At 43.6% G+C, this 23,600-nt stretch overlaps 1 protein-coding gene across 4 annotated transcripts in view; it reads right to left on the bottom strand.

Moving 5' to 3' along the window:
• LOC123763883 (ATP-dependent DNA/RNA helicase DHX36) overlaps positions 1-23,600 on the bottom strand; it is a 78,348-nt gene that overhangs the window by 42,411 nt on the left and 12,337 nt on the right. For 2 of the 4 annotated variants that reach the window (XM_069330081.1, XM_069330079.1), the window contains exons 4-8: positions 18,722-18,970; positions 16,421-16,522; positions 14,054-14,163; positions 3,570-3,685; positions 3,264-3,373 (exon numbers count right to left, since the gene is read on the bottom strand). In XM_069330081.1, coding sequence (XP_069186182.1) covers positions 3,264-3,373; positions 3,570-3,685; positions 14,054-14,163; positions 16,421-16,522; positions 18,722-18,970 — 687 coding nt within the window. Of the gene's footprint in view, positions 1-3,263; positions 3,374-3,569; positions 3,686-14,053; positions 14,164-16,411; positions 16,523-18,721; positions 18,971-23,600 lie in introns of all 4 variants that reach the window. The other 2 variants (XM_069330080.1, XM_069330078.1) reach the window with 1 other exon arrangement.

Below are 23,600 nucleotides of genomic sequence, written 5' to 3'. Positions count from 1 at the left end.
CCAGCTTTGAAAGGGGCTGTCATTGTGCAACAGTATTCCACTCTAGAGAGCACTAGCATCTTGAAAAGTATCATCATCAGTATAGCATCTCTGGTGTGAAAGATTCTTGTTATCCAACCTGTCATTTTTCTTGCAGTTGTGATGGCTACTTTATTGTGTTCTTTAAAGGTAAGGTCTTCTGACATGAGCACACCCAGATCCTTTACATTACCCTTTCGTTCTATGTTATGATTTGACTGTGTTTTGTACGTGGTTTCCATTTTTATATTTTCCTTTTTTCCGTAGTGCGTGACCTGGAACTTATCTTCGTTAAACACCATATTATTTTCTGTAGCCCATAGAAAGACTTGATTGACATCTGATTAGAGGTTTGCCTGTCCTCTATGTTGTCTACTCTCATAAAAATCCTAGCATCATCTGCAAAGGATGATACGGTGCTACGGGTTGTGTCCTTGTCTATGTCCGATATGAGGATGAGAAAAAGTACTGGAGCAAGCACAGTACCCTGGGGGACTGAGCTCTTCACGGTTGATGGACCAGATTTGATTTTGTCGACTATTACACATTGGGTTCTATTAGTCAGGAATTTGTAGATCCATCTGCCTATTTTTGCGGTAATTCCTTTTGAACGCATTTTATGTGCAATAACACCATGGTCACATTTGTCAAAGGCTCTTGCGAAATCTGTGTAAATTGCATAAGCGTTCTGTTTGTCTTCCATGGCATCTAGTGTCATGTCATAATGGTCCAGCAACTGCGACAGGCAAGAGTGCCTGTTCTGAAACCATGTTGTCCGGGGTTATGAAGATGCTGTGATTCCATGTATTCTGTGATCTTACTTCTTAGCACTCTCTCAAAGATTTTTATGATGTGTGATGTTAATGCTATCGGTCTGTAATTTTTTGCCTCTGCCTTATTTCCTCCTTTATGGAGTGGTGCTATCCCTGCTGTTTGTAGCATGTCAGGAATAATGCCAGTACATTTTCTAGGCTTTGTCTTCAAAGAATGTGAAGAATAGTGTTTTTTTACAGTTCTTGATGAATATGGAGTTCCAAGAGTCAGGGCCTGGTGCAGAGTGCATAGGTGTACTGTCTATGGCATCTTCAAAATCCAGTGGGGATAGGGTGACATCTGATATATGATTTGATGTTGGTATCATATCCATGAAAATTCCTTTGGGTTATCAATCTTCAGTGTGTTTAGTGGCTCGCTGAAAACAAAGTCGTACCGATTCCTCAGGATTTCGCTCATTTCTTTGTTGTCATCTGTGAAAGTTCCATCTCCCTTTCGCAGGGGCCCGATACTAGATGTGGTTTTTTATCTTGATTTTGCATAGGAGAAAAAAATATTTTGGATTTCTCTCTATTTCACTGATGGCCTTTTGCTCTCTTTGCCTCTCCTGGGTTTTGTAGGATTCCTGTAGCTTTAGTTCAATTGTTTCTATTTCTCTACCTAACCTTCTTCGCCGTTCTTGAGATTAGGTGTGACAAGTTGTTCCGCGATTCGTTTTCTTCACCTATAGAGGGAACAACGTTCCCGTTCCAATCTGCACTACTATATTTATAGTACAGTAGTCTATAAATCTACTATATTTATAGTAATTTATAATTCTCAGTAGAATACTAATATTTAGTTACATGAATGATCTTCCATTAAGATCACATTTTATTAATCATTTATATTTGTCACACATTATTTACTGATATCATTTCATATCTTAATTACCTATGTGTATGTACTGTAATATGATTTAATATTTACATTTCATACTGATGAAGAACTAGCATCAGATTATTGGTGCTAGGACGTAATCGTATCTTAGCGCTCGTACCCCCCAATTTGTGAAAGTGAATTTGACTCTTATTTCATGATAACACAGTCTTACTAAAATCCATTAGGACATTAGTTCTTGGAATTAATTTCTATTCATTTGCTCTCCTTAGTTTTCCACTTTTTCATAAGTGTGGACGGAACAATAACCATTGTTGATGGTGACGAACATCCCTAAATGTGTGTCCCTAAACATCAAACGGGGCAGTTCTGGGTCATTCAATCAGGCACACAACCTGGTCCACTGCAAAACAGAAACCTTGAGATGCAAAGCGGCTGCCACTTTATACCTATGAACTTGGGAGGACTAAGTCCCACATGACTCGGAGCTAAAGGTATCACCAACCCAACAAGCAGCATAGCAGAGGCAGAAAGTATAAACGTCACCAGGTGGCACAGGCGATGAACAACCCTTAAATTCGTACAAGGCAAGAGTGGATTCAGAAGAGGGATCTTCTTCTGGATTCTTTACCACGACATGGTAAAAGAATTGCAACCGGGATTGCTACTGCTCTCACACGGATCCTGTAGTCTCTCCGAGACACAAACCGGAGTATTACACAATTTCCAATGCACTCGGGCTCTGTCAACAAGCTATTCTACCTCTTCGCCCTTACTTCAATACACTCCAATTGCAATTCTTTTACCATGTCGTGGCTCAGTCGATTAAGACATGTCTGGGATCATCCTGGACATAAGTTCGAACCCTCATCACAGCCCTCGTGGATTTTATTCATTTTGGGTAAATTTTATATTCTCAAAGGACATCCTAGCACCATCACCCTGAAGCCCAACAGGGTAGGGATACTTAAAAGCTCCCTACAATACCAGTAGAGATTGAGGACGTGCCATGACTGCCATGATCATGATAGGCGCCTGACAGCTGAGTGGACAATGCTTCGGATTCGTAGTCCTGAAGTTCTGGGTTCGATCCCCGGTGGAGGCGGAGACAAATGGGCAAAATGTTTCTTTCACCCTGATGCCCCTGTTACCTAGCAGTAAATAGGTACCAGGGAGCTGCTACAGGCTGCTTCCTGGGGGATGTGTAACAAAAAGGAGGCCTGGTTGAGGACCGAGCCGCGGGGACGCTAAGCCCCGAAATCATCTCAAGATAACCTCAAGATCATGTTGAATGAACTCTGAGGAATCTAACCTTTGTGAGGAGCCGAGTGTGATAGCTCAATAATACAGCATTAAACAAGTACACGTAAAGCACAATATATTTAAAATGGCTAATGAGAATATAGTGATGAAGGCATTGCTGATGACCATTCTGAAAAGCACTGGTCAATTTATCATGGGTCATGTTAAAATCTCAAACAAGCATAATGCACTCCTTTCTAAGAATAATATTATACTATACTATCAATCTTGAACAACTTTACATGCTCTTTTCTGTCTTAATTCATATAGTTATATCTTGAATGACTCACCTGTTTCACCGCTAAGCACTACAACTTGATTTGATCCAATTTTATCAAGAATTTCATCTCTCATCTTGTATGATGGCAATCTTTTACGCACCTCCAACATCTGCTGATACCTGGATAAAAATATATATACATAATATAAATATGTTTTTTAAATAGTGTATACAAAAGCCAAAGCAACTCCCAAGAGGAATATGAAGTAAACTGTGCTTAATACACTGATATATACAAAAGCAGAGGAACAATACAAATGAATGTACTGTGTATCACAAAATGCTAAACAAAATATTTCACCAGAAAAATTCTTACACTTTACTATTTTGTTGCTCTACCATATCCTCAAAAAGTCTCTTATCAATGTCTTCTCTTCGTATCAGCCCCAATTGATCTCCTTTTAGTGCCCCTAGACCACCAGAGTCCCGCAACTGGAATTAAGATTTTTATGATCAGGATTTATACAGACAGTCAGAGCAAGCTCCAATTAGGTAAATAGCACATGGGTGCAACTGACAAGTAATTATATGCTGAAAACATAGCTAATAAATATGGAATTAAAAAACCAGCGTTGAATGAAATGAATCATAATTTTCTGGGTGAGACCCAGAGGCTCCAGGAGCTTACTAGGCTGATATGCTAATGTCAGACTTCGGCATCAGTCATGTGTATGGAGTTCTGTGGGCCTACCGGGGATCACGAGCCAGAACCTGGCCCCCCTCAGAGAGGCATGGGGAGCACTGGGCTATAGGAACCCCTGTGTGGTTGGAAGCATTCTATGTCTGCCATTGATCGGATCAGGCACCCAGAAAGGTAAGCATCCCAAAACAAACCCCTATTCTGGTGAAATTATTGCTACCAAAAGCCGAACAAGTGGATAGAACTCCCCTAAAAGAAACAAGCAAACAATCATGACGTCACATGTCACCGCACCACGCTGCTGTCTGCGCAGCTCCCCCTCCCCGAGAGTGAGAAGGGGAGCCCCAGACCCCTCACGCTGGGTATCCATTCGTCAGTTCTGAGGCTGGATGTCAAAATACACGAAAAAAATGTAATGCCGACTGGGGGAAGGGAGGGATGCCAGGGAGCCTCTGGGTCTCACTCAGTAAATGGCGTTTCATTACATTCAACGCTGGTTTTCTGGGGGGAGCCCCTTTGGCTCCCCGGAGCTAACTACCCACAGAGGAAGAACATAGGGACTTACCCGGGAGGCGGTCGTTGCTCACTCAACACAAAGTAGAGACAACCGGCTGCAACTGTCGACCCAAAACGACACAGGCCCGATTAGGCCTAGGGACGTGCACGAGGTAACGAGCAGCCAGGAACCTGAATGACCGCCAAAAGCCCCGTGCTCGAATGTCAGCCCAGGACATGGTGTCAAAGACAGCAGCAAGCGCAGTGAACGCACAATCATCATGGGCACGGGGATAGACTGCAGGCTGGCTAGCCGTAAGAACTCTGCGGATGACCTGGAAGACCCAAACCTGCGAACAGGGAAGAAAGGGAAACCGGATCAACCCAAAGCACGTCCCCGGACACAGAGGCCGAGGCGCGCAAGTAACGGTGAAGAGCCGCCACCTTAATTCTAAACGTGATGCATCCCCGGCCCAACGAACCAAGAATCAACAACCCAAGGACTCCTCCGGAAAGCAGCAGTCTCAATCTTCACCAGAAAAGAAGGTTGACGAACAATACCATCACGAAGAAGCTGCAGACGAACAATACCATTACGAAGACCGAAAGAGCAGAAACTCCTGTGCCGGAGGAGAGCATGAAGCTCCCCAACCCGACCCCCAGAGGTCTATGCTAACAGAAAAGGAATCTTGGAGAACAAACCTGAACCAAAGAGGCCACAACAAACCGAGGAGAAGAAATTAAAGAGCACTCCATCCAATGACCAGGACGGCTCAGGCCGCGCAAGAGCAGGCCGGAGGTGAAACAATGCACGAAACAGCTTGCGAAATGGCGCAGAATTAACATCAAAACCGAAAGCAAACCGAAGTGGCGCCGCCATCGCCGCACGATACGAGGCGACAGTATGGAGCAAGATGACGGCCCCAAACCTCCACAAGAAAAGGACAAGGCCATGCCAACAAACGCAGCTACCGAAGAAGGGACAGAAGGAAAAAGAAGGACCGCCAAAAACCCCACACTGCCGCCAAGAAGAAGCACGCAGGTGGGACACCATCAACGAAGCCACCCGACCACCAACAGAAGGCGAGAGACTCGAGGTAGAACCGAACTGGTCCTGCCATGGGCCAATCGAGCCTAGGAAGAGGCAGAGCCGCGGGAAGATCTCGGGTGCGACCACGGAGCCAGCAAAGCCAGAAACCCAAGCCGGCAAAGGAGGAGATGGAACATCTGCCATACAGAAAACATCCCAACTCCTGCGAGCTCACCAGGAGATCGGAGACGACAGTCTCCGATCTCCTGGTTTTTTTATCTCCAGTTTCCGACAATCTTTACCCGACGCGTTAACGCCAACAGGCTAGGTAAGCCAGGTAACCAGGAACCGAAACCTGGCAATAGGAGAGCCAAAAGGTACAAAGGTACGCCAACAGACCAGTACCCGAACCAAGGAGTACGAGCTACAAGGACATGATCACTACATCGAAGAATCCCAAAGGAAGCGATAAGGTAGAAAAAGACCGACTACAGGACCCCAGGGGCGCACGCACCAGGGGACACTGGTGAAATGAGAGCCCAAACGAGCCAAAGAGACATGGGAAAGAAGTATTGCAGTGTCAGAGTAGGAGACGAGCAGAACGCATGAGGAAGCGATGTGGTAGAGGACGACACCACACACAGCTTCAAGTGCAGATATGATAAGAGCCCAGCAGGCCCAGGAACCTGCACATGAGCGAACGACAGGTGAGAAGCAGGACCAAAAACCCAGAACCCAACTCCCACAACACAACTAGGAAAGTACAGCTAGGTAAGTACCGTAAAGATAATCCAATATACAGTATATGGAAGGTCTAAGCCAGGCACTGCAAGATGTGCAAGGAAAGAGTGACCCAGATAAGACCATAAAAGATGGAGCCATTGATCCCCTTTGCAACCATGAACCCAGCTGAACAAGTAAGGCCTCAGGAAGAAGCACAGAAGGACCAAACAAAAATCCACAACCAATCCCCAACACGCATCCACAGCATGAAAACTGCAGCAAAAGGTCACCTCAAAACATCCAGACAGGAACACTTACTCCATAACATATACACCCACCATTGTATCTCGTAACCTGGTGGAGGTAGGGCCCCTATCTGGACTCAAGCATGGGCTGGACATGCATAAGAGTGTGATGGGCTGGACATGCATAAGAGTGTGACAGGATGGTTACAAATAGGAGCTGCCTCGTATGGCCCATTAGGCCTGCTGCAGTCACCTATGTTCCGATGTTCGTATATTCGTATCCAAAAATCACTAACCAGTGCATGGCCAAAGAGAAGCCAGACCGCATAAACTCACCTGCAGAACGGAGGCACAAACGTGTCATGACACAACATAGCCGAGAAGATTCTGGGAGCACTGCCAGTGGAAGAAGGCAGAGGCGACGGAGAAGCCCCACACTCATACGCAGGGAAAACCCCGCCCCCGCCCCATAGCAGCAATCCAGAACACAACCAGGAGCTACCGGGCATGAACTGGAGAATGGAGAAGAGTAAGAGGTAAAGCACCCAAGAAAAAAGGGACGCAAAACACCAGTACACGTGCACACCGCCCGTATCAAAACAAACAACCGCAAGCGCAGCAGGGATTCCAGACGCGGGTCGCCAGAAGTCGCGAGCTGAAGAAAGAAACCACGAATGTGACTAGGAAAGAGACAAAACATTGTTGTTAACGACCGAATCCCATATGAGAGTACACAGGGCAGCCGCCAACCGTAGTCGAAAAGAGGAGGAAGGAGCGAAAAGAAACATAGCACAGCTTCCCTGTTGGGCTACAAAGGAGCCTATCCTTGTAGCCCAGTTGGGCAACAAGGAGCCCAATCTGGCAACCCTGTGCAGCACAGGACAGAGCACGCACTGCACAGAAAGAAAGAGACAAACACGAAAGAACGAAACAGGACCAAAAAACGAAAAGCTTTGAGAAGGACCAGCAAGCCCCAGAAAGTTGCGGAAGACGACAGACGGTCCAAGAATACGGGAAGAAACAAAACCTTCCCGATCCTTCCAGAACAAAGAAGCAAACGTGAAGCACGAAGGCACAGAAGACAAAGTCGCACCCGAGACCAAAAGTCATAAAGAACCCCGAGAAGAGGGAAACATGACTGTGAAGGCCCATCCCAAGATGAAGGGTGGAGAAACGTACCCACCAACAGGACAGACCCAATGGATCCAAGGGACGAGGAACCGATCCCAGGGAGGGGCCGACTCCCAAAAACATGTAGAGTGGCACCTCGATTTACGAGCGGCTCTATCTACGAGCATTTCGAGTAACGAGCGAGCCACTTGTGGCAAATTCGTCTCTATTGACAAGCTTCACCTCTATTAACAAGCAAAACCACATGGTGCTTCCCAGCATCTCACTGGTTCTCACAAATTTGAAAAGACAAGGGGGTGCAGAAGGAACAAAACCAAAGCATCCAACACCCCTAAGGCCTGTCACACCAACAAAAACGGGGCGGCCCCGGGGCTCCCGGAGAGCAAACGACCTAATGCGTTGCACCACTGAAAACTTGCAACGCCCGTGCTGCCTGCACCGGCATAATCAACATAAGACTGGGTAATCGAGCCACAAACAAGCAACAAACTCGCAGGGCTCCAGGTCGGTGCCGCCGCTGACCCCACAGAGAGCAAACGGAGGCAAAACAATGAGTCACCCTGAGACAAGGGGACAGAGCAACCCTCGAACTCGCACAAAGTGAGGGGGGATGGGGACTCCAGGGCCACATCTATCAAACCCACGTACCCCCTAGGAATTTCCCAGGGTCCCGAGCATTTACCCACAGGGACTCACGCCCAGGTAATCCCAGGCAGGGTACTGCTAACCGGCGCTCACAAATACCAACAACATTCTAAGAACTGAACCCCCGGGACGTGTACACTCACGGGGACCTAGCAGGGGAAACCACCGGAAGAGAAAAGAGTACTCAGTACACAGGGGAAAAGAACCAAGGCAGACCCCCCACCAGGCAAACAAACAAAAAGAAAAAGAAAACCCCGCAAGAGGACAAAGCACCCAGGCAGAACAGAGCCGGCAGCTATGATTGGTGAAAACAAGCTGCGCAGTACCCTGTGCCCCTACCAGTGCAAACTCCCCCCTACCCCAAGGGCAACAAGGGAGACAGAACACCCTAGCACACAAAGGGCGGCCAAAAACCAAACAGTAAACAGCCAAGCAGGGGCAGAGCCCAAGGAACTTGTGGAAGGTGGCCCCAAGCCCCAAGGGCAATAGTTACAGGGCACCTAGGGAAGGAAACCCTAGGCGCATGCAGCCCGAGTACTGGAGAATCACTCCCGGCTCACTCACCACCTAGAAGAGTCACCACGAACTTTAAGAACAAGAGGTCATAGATTTAAACTAGCTAAACACAGATGCCGAAGAAATATAAGAAAATTCACTTTCGCAAACAGAGTGGTAAACGGTTGGAACAAGTTAGGTGAGAAGGTAGTGGAGGCCAAGATCGTCAGTAGTTTCAAAGCGTTATATGACAAAGAGTGCTGGGAAGATCGGACACCACGAGCGTAACTCTCATCCTGTAACTACACTTGGGTAATTACACACTAGGTACAGTGCTGAAACAACCACCGGAGCCAGAGCACACAACCTCAGCCTTTAGCATCCGTCTTAGAACTGACGGGTGGATAGCCGGCGTGAGGGGTCCAGGGCTCTCCCTGCCCCCTCCCGGGGAGGGGGAGCTGCACAGACAGCAGCGCGGCAACATGTGACGTCACGATTGTTTGCTTGTTTCTTTCAGGGGAGTTCTATCCACTTGTTCGGCTTTTGGTAGCAATAATTTCACCAGAATAGGGGTTTGTTTTGGGCTGCTTACCTTTCTGGGTGTCTGACCCGGTCGAAGGCAGACATAGAATGCTTCCAACCACACGGGGGTTTCTATAGGTCATTGCTCCCCATGCCTCTCTGAGGGGGCCAGGTTCTGGCTCGTGGTCCCACAGAACCCCATACACATGACTGATGCCAAATTCTGACATTAGCAAATCAGCCTAGTAAGCTCAGGGAGCCGAAGGGGCTCCCCCCAGAAAATACAAAATTAAATTAACATGTGCATGAGTTATTTATCACATTTATCACTCTGAAATTTGCAGTATTCTTCCTTATCAAGAGATAAGTGCCTTACACATAATGTTCACATACACAAAGGTGGCACCATTTCCCAACACTTCAGCACTATGAAAATTCTCTCATTCCTCCACTTATTCAATTCCTCCATATTGCACCACAACAGCACTGAACATAATCAAGACAGATTTCATACTAGGAACCCCAACTTGCTAAATTAACATTATATTACCATAACCCTGTTTCTCACATTCTTCCCTTCTGGTCCCTCACCTCAACCCACCCCACCATCACCTTCCTGACCTCAACCCACCTCACCATCACCTTCCTGACCTCAACAAACCTCACCATCACCTTCCTGACCTCAACCCACCTCACCATCACCTTCCTGACCTCAACCCACCATCACCTTCCTGACCTCAACCCACCATCACCTTCCTGACCTCAACCCACCTCACCATCACCTTCCTGACCTCACCCCATCCCACCATCACCTCCCTCATCTCAACCCACCTCACCATCACCTTCCTGACCTCACCCCATCCCACCATCACCTCCCTGACCTCAACCCACCCAGCCTTCACCTCTATGACCCACACTTTAGGAATTAGACCAGGAACTCCATGACCTAATTAGGAATTTTATATTTACCAGGAAAGAGGAAGAGATATTTGACATTTCAGTGCCCTCTTCCCTTGGGTAAAAGTGACCATGTCTTTTTGGGAATAAGTATGCAACGCATTATAATCAGGAAGAAAATGAGGTTGAAGCAGTTGAAAAACCTGATTTCAGGAGGAGTCATTATGGGGAGCTCGAACATTTCTTTAAGGAATTTGACTGGAAAGATTTGCTATTAGGACACGAAGTAAATGAGATGTCAAGATTTGTGAAATATATGATAAAGGCACAAAAAAATTTATACCAAAGCAGAGATGCAGGACTAGGAAACAGGATTGGTTCAACAGAAATTGTGAGAGGGCCAGAGACAAAAATCATAAAAATGGAATCAATATAGGAAAAGGCCAAACCCCCAAACATATCAGCAATACAAAGATGCGAGAAACAACTACACGGCAGCGAGGAGAGAGGCAGAAAGAAATTTTAGAAAAAGGATTGCGGACAAATGTAAAACAGAACCAGGTCTATTCTATAAATTCATAAACAACAATTTGCAGGTAAAGGATAATATTCAGAGGTTAAAAATGGGAAACAGGATAACAGAAAATGAAAAGGAAATGTGTGAAACATTAAACGAAACGTTCCAAAGTGTGTTTGTAAAAAATTAAATTTTCAGAAGAACCAGACAATAAGAATTCTAGAGAACATCAGAGGGGTGTCTAGAGATAGTGGAAAAAACGCTCAGGGAGCTAAGTAAGAATAAAGCAGTTGGTCCAGATGGAGTTTCACCATGGGTTCTGAGAGACTGTGCACCTGAGCTCAGCATTCCACTTCAACTGATTTTTAAGGCATCCCTGTGTACAGGAGTTGTAGCTGATGAGTGGAAAAAGGCTAACATAGTTCCAATCTACAAAAGTGGCAGCAGGGAAGGGGAAGAACCCCTCAATTATACATCTGTGTCAATGACAAGTGTAATAGTCCAAATATTGGAAAAAATAATTAAAACTTAATGGTAAAACACCTGGAGAAAAACGATACAACATCAGACAGACAGTATGGTTTTCGATCTGGAAAATTCAGTGTAATGAATTTACTTAGTTTCTATGATCGAGCCACAGAAATTTTACAGGAAAGAACATCTATCTGGACTTAAAAAAGGCTTTTGACAGAAATCCACATAAGAGGTTGTTCTGAAAAATGTAACATATAGAGGGGGTGACAGGTAAGCTTCTAACATGGATGAAAAATTTCCTAACTGATAGAAAAACGAAGGCCGTAATCAGAGGCAATGTATCGGATTGGATTGATGTCACATGTGGAGTTACCACAGGGTTCAGTTCTTGCACTGGTAATGTTCATTGTCTACATAAACGATCTACCAGATGGAATACAGAATTATATGAACAAGTTTGCTGATGATGATATGATGATAGGGAAGATAAGAAACTTAGATGATTGTCATGCCCTTCAAGAAGACCTGGACAAAATAAGTATATGGAGCACCACTTCGCAAATGGAAATTAATATGAATAAATGCCATGTTATGGAATGTGGAATTGGAGAACATAGACCCCCACACAACCTATAAATTATGTAAGAAATCTTTAAAGAATTCTGACAAAGAAAGAGATCTAGGGGTGGTTCTAGATAGAAAACTGTCACCTGAGGACCTCATTAAGAGCATTGTGCGAGGAGCGTATGCTACACTTTCTAATTTTAGAATTGCTTTTAAATACATACATGGATGGTGAAATACTAAAGAAAATGTTCACGACTTTTGTTAGACCAAAGCTGGAATATGCAGCTGTTGTATGGTGCCCATATCCTAAGAAGTGTTACGTATCCCTAGTTATGGATACTCTTAATATTTCAGGTAAGATAAATTGTGGAATATAATTTGTTCATATATATGTGTATGTTTTTTTTTTTTTTTGAGTATTGAGTTGGACTTGGCAACACAGTTGGGGGAAGGAGCAGGCATGCTATGTTCACCTGTTTAATACCTTTCTATGTCTGGTCAGCTTTTGGATCAAGAATATGTACGTGTTCACTTGTTGAATTGCCAGATGTCACCTCTTATAATATTCATGCTATTATTATTTAACTTTGATAAACTTCTTGTACTTTTAGTAATGTCATTTGCATGTTGCAAAATATATTTTATTCTAGTTTATGTCTGTATTGGCACAATTACTTTTCTCATTTATTTATTTGGGTAAAATATAGTACTCGTTTGACATCTCCTCTGTCTAGGAGAAAGGGGGAAGGGGGGGTTGTGGGCTGTGCGCCATGAGCTAGTCAGTAGTGAGGAGACATTCAGTCTGGGAACATTGTGTCACGATAAGTTTATGTACTGTTTTATTGTTCCATGGGGTAGATTAATTACTCTGGTGAGACTATTTTTCCATGTATTTATAAGCCATCTTATTCTCTAGTGATATTGAAGTGAATACTTATTTGTTATATCGAGAACTTGCATATATTTTTGAATTATTTGTTATTATATATATTTTATATGTACATGTTTATTTATCCTGATCTTTTTAATTATACTTGTTTGTCTTACATAGGGGCACTCTGGTGTATTACTTTTAAAGATAGTGAACTTATCCTAGACTATTTTTTATCACTGTCCATTGATACACGAGCTGTGCGAACTAGCTAGGTAACAAGCAGCACATCAACAAACTGGAGAAGGTGCAAAGAGATACCACTAAGTGGCTCCCAGAACTGAATGACAAGAGCTACGAGGAGAGGTTTGATGCGTTAAATATGCAAAAAAACTAGAAGATAGAAGAAAAAGAGGCGATATGATCACTACGTACAAAATAGTGACAAGAATCGATAAAATTGATAGGGAAGTATTCCTGGAACTTCAAGAACAAGAGGTCAAAGATTTAAACTAACGAAACAAAGCTGCCGGAGAAATACAAGAAAAATTCACTTATGCAAACAGAGTGGTAGATGGTTGGAACAAGTTAGGTGAGGTGGTGGTGGTGGTCAAAACTGTCAGTAATTTCAAAGCGTTATATGACAAAGTGTGCTGGGGAGACAGGACACCATGTGCGTAGCTCTCATCCTGTAACTACACTTAGGTAATTGCACCACCCAGCCTTCACTTCCATGACCTCACCCCGCCCAGCCTTCCCCCTCCATGACCTCACCCCACCCAGCCTTCAACTCCATAGTGTGCTACAGTGAGAGTGACCACCACTTAGCGTGCTACAGTGAGAGTGACCACCACTTAGCGTGCTACAGTGAGAGTGACCACCACTTAGCGTGCTACAGTGAGAGTGACCACCACTTAGCGTGCTACAGTGAGAGTGACCACCACTTAGCGTGCTACAGTGAGAGTGACCACCACTTAGCGTGCTACAGTGAGAGTGACCACCACTTAGCGTGCTACAGTGAGAGTGACCACCACTTAGCGTGCTACAGTGAGAGTGACCACCACTTAGCGTGCTACAGTGAGAGTGACCACCACTTAGCGTGCTACAGTGAGAGTGACCACCACTTAGCGTGCTACAGTGAGAGTGACCACCACTTAGCGTGCTACAGTGAGAGTGACCACCACTTAGCGTGCTACAGTGAGTGTGACCACCACTTAGCGTGCTACAGTGAGAGTGACCACCACTTAGCGTGCTACAGTGAGAGTGACCACCACTTAGCGTGCTACAGTGAGAGTGACCACCACTTAGTGTGCTACAGTGAGAGTGACCACCACTTAGCGTGCTACAGTGAGAGTGACCACCACTTAGCGTGCTACAGTGAGAGTGACCACCACTTAGCGTGCTACAGTGAGTGACCACCATTTAGCGTGCTACAGTGAAAATGCAGTGATTCTATGTGTGAACAAAGCCAAGTGTTCAACCTACAACCTTCAATTGTTCAACCTACAAACACACAAAATGAAGTTACATAAAATAAACTTTACTAACCTGATTTCCATGAACATTTGCCATATAGGCTTGTTTAAAGTCTGATTCACCAATATTGTCCAGTCTTCGAGCCAAGGTTTCCCCCCGAGGCCTCTTCTCTTGATCACCCTCTGCAACATCAACATTTGATAACATCAACATCTTTAATATGTCATCTCATTTGTTTAAATCTACATCTATAAAACACATAGGCTAAATATATCCCCTAAATTATTATAATTATCCATTTTTTTTTTAGGGTGGAGGGTATTTTGTCTCGACTTCATTTGAACACACATTGACCTACAACTTTCACATATTCGATTACGAATGCAAACAATGTTTATTAAGGCATACAAGTAAATTAATGAATTAGAACTACCTTATTCATTGTTGATAACTTCAACTTCAATTACAGTATATCTAAAACTAGAATTTCAACTTTGAGTCAGATAAAAAAATCAAGATTCTGACCGATTCTCACCATTTTTACATATAGTGTGCACGCTGCACACTTCGACAATCCCTATAAAATGAATTTTTCATAAACCCTAAACATTTGGAGTTATCAATTTTTTTGTCAAATTTGCCGCATATTTCAAAGGCCATATTGACGATTTTTTTTTACAGTAAACAATACTGAAAACCTGTATTCTAATTTGATGAAAATGAAAATCATATGATATTCTGAGAGAATAATAACACCAAATGAACAATTGATGATATTTTATATTTTTTAATCCGATTTGAAAATCTTAAGTTTTTCAATATTCAATTTTTAAAATATTTTATATTTTCTTGTCTTTCAAGTTATGTTGGTGATCATTTATACAAAGTTGGAACATTTGCTAGTTGATTATGCACAAAAAATTGGAAAATATTTGTGCAAGTTTAAGAAACTGATGTTAGGTCCAATCATATACAGTACAGGTATGAATGTTTTGTGCCATTTAAGGGTTAAGGTCCAGGGAAATCATCCAAACGCCAGGCTCGAGTAAGCGACGGATCTAGGACAATGTAATCATCCGAAAAGAGGGTCAAGGAATCAACCGGTTCAGATGAAGCAAATCCAGAATGTACCGAAGATCCGGACAATCTTGTTTTGGGATTGGAAAAAGACGAAAAACCCACCGAAGAGACGAGGTCATTTCGACCATGCCTATATACACCCACTCCAAGATGACTCAATGGAGAGAAGGAGAAGAAGCCTTCCCCATCAGACCCCCTCCACCCCAAAGAAGAAAGGACCTCCCAAAGCCACCACAGACCACTTGAGACGACCTGAAAATGCCCACAAATCATGGGACCAACTCAGGACCAAGCGCAGGCAAATAGAGCCAGCCTTCTATGAACCATGCGAACCACGAGAGCCAGCCCTTCAAACAAAGTGAGCACGGTGCCTACCAGCCGAAGGAAAAGCTGGAGGAAACAAGTCAGATGCAGCTGCCAGCACCACAAATGACCCACCTCGACCAAAATCAGGCGAGGCCCTACCCCTTCTGGAAAACCAACAAGACCTGCTCCCTGGACACAAGTCGAAAACCAGATGGCAGCGTTAGGTTAGGTGTTTAGGATAAAATAATTAATTAGATGGCGTTAGGTTAGGTGTTTAGGCTCTGCTGGCGATTATTTGTATTTGTAGTATGTGTAATTACCCAAGTGTAATTACCTAAGTGTAGTTACAGGATGAGAGCTACGTTCATGGTGTCCCGTCTTCCCAGCACTCTTTGTCATATAACGCTTTGAAACTACTGATGGTCTTGGCCTCCACCACCTTCTCACCTAACTTGTTCCAACCATCTACCACTCTGCTTAAAGTGTGTGAAGCATTTAGAGCGTTGTGTTTCGAACAAAAGTCATCAGCGAAGTACTTGTTCGAGAATTGTTCGAACTTCATCAGTCGAGTCATGTGTAAACCGTTTTCCAGTCATAAACGGGGTTTGGTGGGTGCATGGAATGGACTTTGGCCTTTGTTTATGAAGACGGGCTGCAGGGGGACTGGGTTAGTGCTGATGAGCTGCTAGTTTTGAGAGATTCAATTATTTGGGAAACTTTGTTTGGCAGTTTGAGGTTTTGGTCTCTTTGAACCCAGCAGTGGTCTATTGGGACCAGGTTCTGGCTCTGGTCCCCAGTAGGCTAAACAGAACTCCACAACTGATGTGACCATGAAGTTGGGAGCCATATCAACAAGACAGCTTCAGGGAACCCCAAGGGGCACCCCCAGAAATTCTGAATAACACATTCCTTTAAATATTGGAAAAACACACACAAGAAATAAACTAAATTAATAGGTGATACTGCAATGCTTCAATTATTTATTTAAAGTAGAATTTAAAAGACAAATAATGACCAATGTTTGCTTATAACTATGGCGCATACCTGATATACCTTTACGTTTTTGTGTTGTGTCGTGTATCCATGCATCTGGGTTGGAGAAGTGGTCGATCTCGCCTTCAAACCCTTCACCACTGTTCTCACCACCTGTGTCATCTACCAAGAGAAAGTTTTGATTTTTTTAGCTCAGCCTAATTACAGGGATTTGTTTACTCTACATTCACTTCTTTTTCACATTACAACTCTCTTCCCAGTTACACCATTAACCACTTAACTGCACCAACCAAGTATTCTCGGTCGGAGGAAAACTGCGCCAACCAAGGAAACTCTTTGATTTTTCCGTACCTATTCTAAATGTGTGTCAGTGAGAGTCAGCCATCTTAGAAAAAATTCCCAGAATGCCCTAGGCCTGCTGGCTGGGTAAGTACTGAATGAGCAACCATGGGTGGCGCACGCGCCTCTGGCTCCCAAACAAATGTCCAACGTGGTGTTGAGAGATAACGCTCTGTCGGTAAAATTCAAACCTTATTGTTTGAAGAACATAAGGGTCATAATATTGGTGAAGCTAGGCACAATAAGGACCTAACACAAAGGTCGGATGCAAGCGACACAGCACCTATGAGGACGATTCAGCGAGCGTACCCAGTTGTAGCTCTAAGCGTTTTCTGCGTTCAGTGATGATGCATCCGATACAAGTAGCATAGCTGAACAGTGTTAGCGGCTTTCCTGGTGGTATTTTCCATAGATATTTTTAAAGAATACCTGAATCTCTTCCTGACTGATGGGCACTCTTTGAGGCAAGCTGAATCTCTTCCTGGAACCATACAAAGCGATCTTTTCAAGACTACCTTACAAATTGATCTTTTCCTATAATCTTTTCAAAACTACCTTATGCTTTACAAGCTTGGCTACATACAACCTACAAGTACCAAAGCCAAGGGTGTACGCGAGTGTGTTATTTGCAAGCACACAGAATGAAGAAACAGGAAGCAAAAATTTATCTGTACCTGGTGCAACGAGAGCAAAGTTGTGCTGTGCACCTTGGACTACTTCGTTGATTATTACAGTACTCACTTCCGAAGTACTGAGTGTGTAATACAGTGTGTTACTGTGTAAAGTGTGTGAAACTGTACATATTGTAATTTTAGTGAATTTTTAACAAGCAATATTGCAACAATAAACATTTATTGTGGACACATTACTGACACATGTATCACAGTTCCATAGAACATTATGAACGTTCTACTGTATACATATTGTAAAGGACACAAATATGCATCATATACGATAAAAAAACAAATAAAACCGCATTGGAAATACATAGAACAAATAATTTAAAATATATTTGTGGCAACACCCGGTGCTTGAATGGACCGTGCGACCGTGTCTGGGCGATTCATGCATGGGCGACCAGGCCCTGATGACGTCACAGTGGACCTTGTCCACGTCCCCCACAGCCAAAGTATGTGGAATTTGGTATTTATTTTTACATAGACATGTTCAGGGAAGGGAATTTATCATTTTACGAAGAAAAAGGAATTTTTTGGGAACACTTTATTTCATGCGCACAGGGGGAATTTCACAATAAACTCGGCGCAGCACGGTGGTTAAGTACCAAAATGTCAAGTATGAAGGAAATATATGGAAGTGCTTAGCATTCTCTGAGGTAACTATAACAGCCAAAAGTCATAACCATTACTGCTTCTCTGACGTACCCATGACATGGCCAACTGTCATAACCATTACCTTGAGGTGCCCTTGACACGGCCAACTGTCATAACCACTATATTGAGGTGCCCTTGACACGGCCAACTGTCATAACCACTATATTGAGGTGCCCTTGACACGGCCAACTGTCATAACCATTACCTTGAGGTGCCCTTGACACGGCCAACTGTCATAACCACTATATTGAGGTGCCCTTGACACGGCCAACTGTCATAACCACTATATTGAGGTGCCCTTGACACGGCCAACTGTCATAACCATTACCTTGAGGTGCCCTTGACACGGCCAACTGTCATAACCATTACCTTGAGGTGCCCTTGACACGGCCAACTGTCATGACCACTATATTGAGGTGCCCTTGACACGGCCAACTGTCATAACCACTATATTGAGGTGCCCTTGACACGGCCAACTGTCATAACCACTATATTGAGGTGCCCTTGACACGGCCAACTGTCATAACCACTATATTGAGGTGCCCTTGACACGGCCAACTGTCATAACCACTATATTGAGGTGCCCTTGACATGGCCAACTGTCATAACCATTACCTTGAGGTGCCCTTAACACAGCCAACTGTCATAACCCACTATCAAATTACCTTGAATCTTAAAACTTATATCTTACCTTCATCAAATTCTTGTTTCATAATAAATGATATACGATGATCCCATTCCTGTCCCAGATCATCCGAGGGAAGTGCGGTCGAACATGCACCTTCCAAGCTTGAGACATTTTTGGTAGAATTATTTCCACCATCAAAGGAGTCCAACATACGACCTACATCTCTGACTTGGCTAGCATTCATAGAGATAGATGGTAAGTAGCGCTCATCTTTCTCTTGCCGTTCCCGAGACTGTCGAGCGTACCACAGACCTTAATGATAAAAACTAATAATTTAGAAATATTCCCTTCTGAAGTTTGAGAGAGATCTTGCTAACTTCTAGGAAGGTTTAAAATTCTATTTAACTAACAATCAATACTTTTGAAAAATCAGTAGGAACCATGAGGCAGATTTGAAACTATGCACTGGATACCCCCAGGCAAAAAGCTTCAACTGATTTTCTCCTTGTATACATCACATTAATGTGACTATGTGCAAATCAATACTCTATTACTTTAAATGAGTATATCAGATCTTATCTATACACTAAATGGTGGTGTCTCACTTGAATGGTTTCCCACAGCCAGGAACAGGAAGCCTGTTTAGGCTTATCAAGGTCCCCCTAGGCCAACTATTGACCCTTCCCTAGACACATCCCACAACAGTTGCTTAACTCCTGGGTACCAAATTTACTGTTAGGTGAATGAAGGTATCAAGAGAAATAAAACATACTTTTGTGGTTGACCTGACTGTGCCAACAACTGCACTACTAGATGCAGTTTTAATTGATACCACTAATCAAAGAACAGTTGACAAAAAGTGCCACAAAATGTTCCATGCAAAATTAAAGAAACTTTAAAGTATTTTGAAACATTAAGAATAAACTCATATCAGAAAATAATGAGGCAATGTCTGTAACTCAGCAAAACTAATCATGTTTCATTGGACATATTTTTATATTAAAACATGGTTTTGAGTTTATATGAAATGTACATTTCTAAGCATAATCATTAGGCTGCTCCACAAGTCTAAAACAGACATACTTATACACAACAGAAAAAAAAACAGCATTGAATATATGAAATGCTTCTTTCTGGAGGAGCCTCAATGACTCCCTAAAGTTATCTAACTAAGATTGCTCTAGGCAAATGCGACACATGAAATGCAAGAGTTCTGTTTTGTTTACCAGGGGACCAATCAAAACTTGGGCCCCCCTTACAGGAGTGCAAAGAGTGAGTGACAATTTGCCATCACACTGGGGAAAGCATTCAGAAAGTCAGTGAAACTAAATAGACAACTGGAGAACTAAGCCTTCAAATTGCCATACGATTCCACAAACAATTCACATAACAAGAGTAACATTCAAAATTAGTGTAAAACTCATAGTACCGAATCCCACCACCAACTGTCCCAGCTTTTGCATGCAGCCATCTTCTGTACTCAGTTCTGAAATTGATGCACAGCCCACAGAAAAACTTACTAACCTTGTAGAGAGGAAGTGAGGGACCCATTGGGGCTCATCCAGAACGACATTTCATTACATTCAATGCTGAGTTTCATTAGTGCTTCAGGAAGCCAGTGGGAAACCTCCACTGGCTCCCTGACTGTTCTCTGGCTAACTAGCCACAGAATAAAATATGATACTTACCAGGGAGAAAAGGCGACACGCACTAGAATAAAAAATCCAAGCCAGGAGACTCAGCACAAGGCAACAAATAATCAACTGGGACCAATGACACTGACCAAATACATTACTAGGCTGCCAGAACCCTGTTAGAACGCCAAAATCCCCTACCCCGAATATGAACCCAGAATATGTTGGGGAAAACTGCAGCAATACAGCATACTTGAAAACATTATGGGCCCCGAGGGAAGACCGTAGGTTGGCTAGGTTTTATGTAACTGCAGACAACCTGGAAAGTACGAGCCTTGGAAAAGGGGAAACCAAGGAAACAGGTCAATCAACAAGGCATACACCCACCAAGGCATAAACCAGTGATCCACAGGTAGCAGTGAAGAGCAAGAATTGAACACAACAAATGATGAAACCCCCCACCAGACCAAGCAAGCATCAATTGCCAATGAATACCTCTGAAAGTTAGCCAACTAATTCTTTACCAGAAAAGAAGATGACTGAAAAAGAACAAACCAGCCACCAGGGCCAAAGGAACAAACCCCCAACTTCCAGAGAAGAGTCTGAAGCTTCCAACCCTTCAGCCGGAGACAAGAGCGAATAAAGAGAGCTCGAGAAATATATCACAAGCTGAAGGGTAACTGTAAAACAAGGATCAACACTTGGTCAAGAGAGCAGGACAGCTCATGAGAAGCATGAACTGGCTGTATATGAAAAAATGCACGAGACAACTTGTGGAATGGCACTGAGGTAGAGTCGAAGTTAAAGAAGAGCCACAATGATTTTGCCAACACCATACAATAAGAGGCAACAGTATTAGGAATGAGATACCAATTTAGAACCACCCAAGACAAAAAAGACAGGACAGCTTTGGCCAAAAACGAAAAATGAAGATGAGACAGATAGTGGCAAAATAAGCACCATGCTATCTGGTACTACCATCGCAAGAAAAGAAGCAGGTGGGACAATAACAAACCAGCCACCTGCTCAGAGTACAAATGGCAGATGCATATGGCAGAGGACAAGGTCAAACCAGTGAAGTACACCCTACCTTCAGTTTAGGAAACAAACCACAGAGGACCTATTGGAGTGGAACCAGAGCAAGGAGCCTAGAGGAAGTCAAATCCTTCTCAAAGTATGCCACACCGTTGCAAATTCATGTACTGTAACAGAGCAGATGAAGGAACGGGCCAGACCACCGACCTTAAGAAGCCTGGTGAGCACTGGTCACGAAGGACGAACCCAGAGCTGAAGCGTTCATGAACACATTGAGTGACAGAAGAGGATGGTACCACAACTGAATGGTGACAAGCCTGAAGATGAAGCTAGTGAGACAAGAGCCGATGAATGGCAAACAGGGTCTGAACCCGCTGGTCCCGAAAGCAAAGAAACAGACGAAACCAGAACAACTGCTCTACTAACTGGCGAGTCACCCAGGGCCGATTCAATACCCGCCAATGAAGGTGCATACAGTGTAAAACCACCAAAGGCAGGGACAAAGAAGCCAGCCAAGAGTCCCAAGCGAGGGACAGCCAAGTCCAAACCTGGAATGGAACCAACTGGGATATCCACCAGGAACCTGAACTTGGCGACATGGGATAAAACCAGAGCCCTGGCCATCTGACACACAGACCGACTGGGAGCTCAAACCAGCCAGTCAAGGTAGGCCAATACACAAATCCCTAAAGCATGCAGCCAGGCCACAATCATATGCCAACCTGGTAAAGACATGGAGAGTCAGATTCAAACTAAAAGAACCTTGAAGCAGAAAGCCTGATGAAAACACAAAACTTAGCGAGTTTTGTGGTTAGGAAATGGTCCCATGCCACTAAGCATTCTTGTGGTCTAGGGATATCATCCAAGCTCCAGCCTGTAAAACCAGGCACACTTGAGCCAAGGTGGTCATGTGAAAGGTTGAACAGGGTATGAAGGTGTTCAAACCTGAATGATCGATATTGTATGGTACTATAGGTCCGTATATATTGAACAGTCCTAAAGGTCCACTAAGTGGACCTGTAGGACTGGGAACACCCACTGAAGGGACAAAGTCACCTCAACTACACCCGAGGCAAACCAACCAGCAATAACCAGGCACACATCCAGGAGCGATACCGGGCCCCAAAGTTCTGGCCCCAAGAAAAGGGGGAAGGACTGACCAACTTCATCTTAAGTCATGGGAACCGACCCAAAAGGCCTATGACTTATGGGACTAGGATCTAGTAAATTTAACTTGCTGTTGTCTGTTTTGTCTTGCTCTACCTTTCCAGTGACTATTTTCTTGGTTAGAGTAATCTAGCATTCCTAGCTCTCTGTGCCTGCGAGGTAGGGGTGGTAGGTTTTGACCTCTGGTCTCCAGTAGGCTTTCAGTGACTCAAAGAGCTTGGTGTAGCAAGGTAAATATTGAGCTACCTAGGCAGCTAGCAACAGGAAGCCGCCAATGGCGCCCTCCCTGGAGGCAAGGAGGCCTGGTCGGGGACCAGGCCGCGGGGACGTTGAGCCCCGAAATCATCGCAAAGTAACCTCCCAAAAATACCAAACTTAACATTTTGCTTAAATATTTTTTGGCATTAAAAAGCATCATATGGCATAAGCATATGGCATCATATGACTATGATGCCATATGCTTCAAAATTATTATAATTAATACCTTCATATGTATAATAATAAGCCTCATCTATTTATTAGGTAATATTAGCCACAGAAATTTTAAAAATTGGTAATGCAAGGGATTTATGAGAACCCAATTCTAAGAGTTAAAATGTGCCAAGACTTAACAGACCACCAGACACATGGTCATCCATGGTGCCGTTCCGGCACCATGGTTGTCATGTGAAACTGACGCCATTCAAAACAAAGTTCCCGATTGAAAAGAATGTAAATATAAATAATCCGTTCTACCACCAAAAAACATCAATATGATATTCGATGTTTTAAATAATGGAGCACCCTACCTTACATGCACTGAACAAACCTTTATGACTTTTCTTTCTACAAATTTGTTCACTTTGTTTTTTCATTTCTTGCATAGCAAAAAGTTTGTTCGTTGTTTGTCAGGTAGGCTGCTCCATGTTTCTTAAAAAAAAAAAAATAATGAAAAAAAATAATCTTGAAAACAGAACAAATGTCAAAAAGGTTCGTTCGGTAGGCAAGCTGCTCCATATTTCTTAAAAAAAAAAAAAAAAAAAGTTGAAACAATTTGAAAAACGGACAAATGCCATAAAGGTTCGTTCAGTGTTTGTCGAGTAAGCTGTTCCATAATGACAATCTTT

The sequence above is a fragment of the Procambarus clarkii genome, chromosome 23, assembly GCF_040958095.1.
Source record: "Procambarus clarkii isolate CNS0578487 chromosome 23, FALCON_Pclarkii_2.0, whole genome shotgun sequence".
Classification (NCBI taxonomy): domain Eukaryota; kingdom Metazoa; phylum Arthropoda; class Malacostraca; order Decapoda; family Cambaridae; genus Procambarus; species Procambarus clarkii.
Note: the sequence above shows the minus strand (reverse complement) of the source record. Positions and strands in the feature narration are given on the sequence as shown.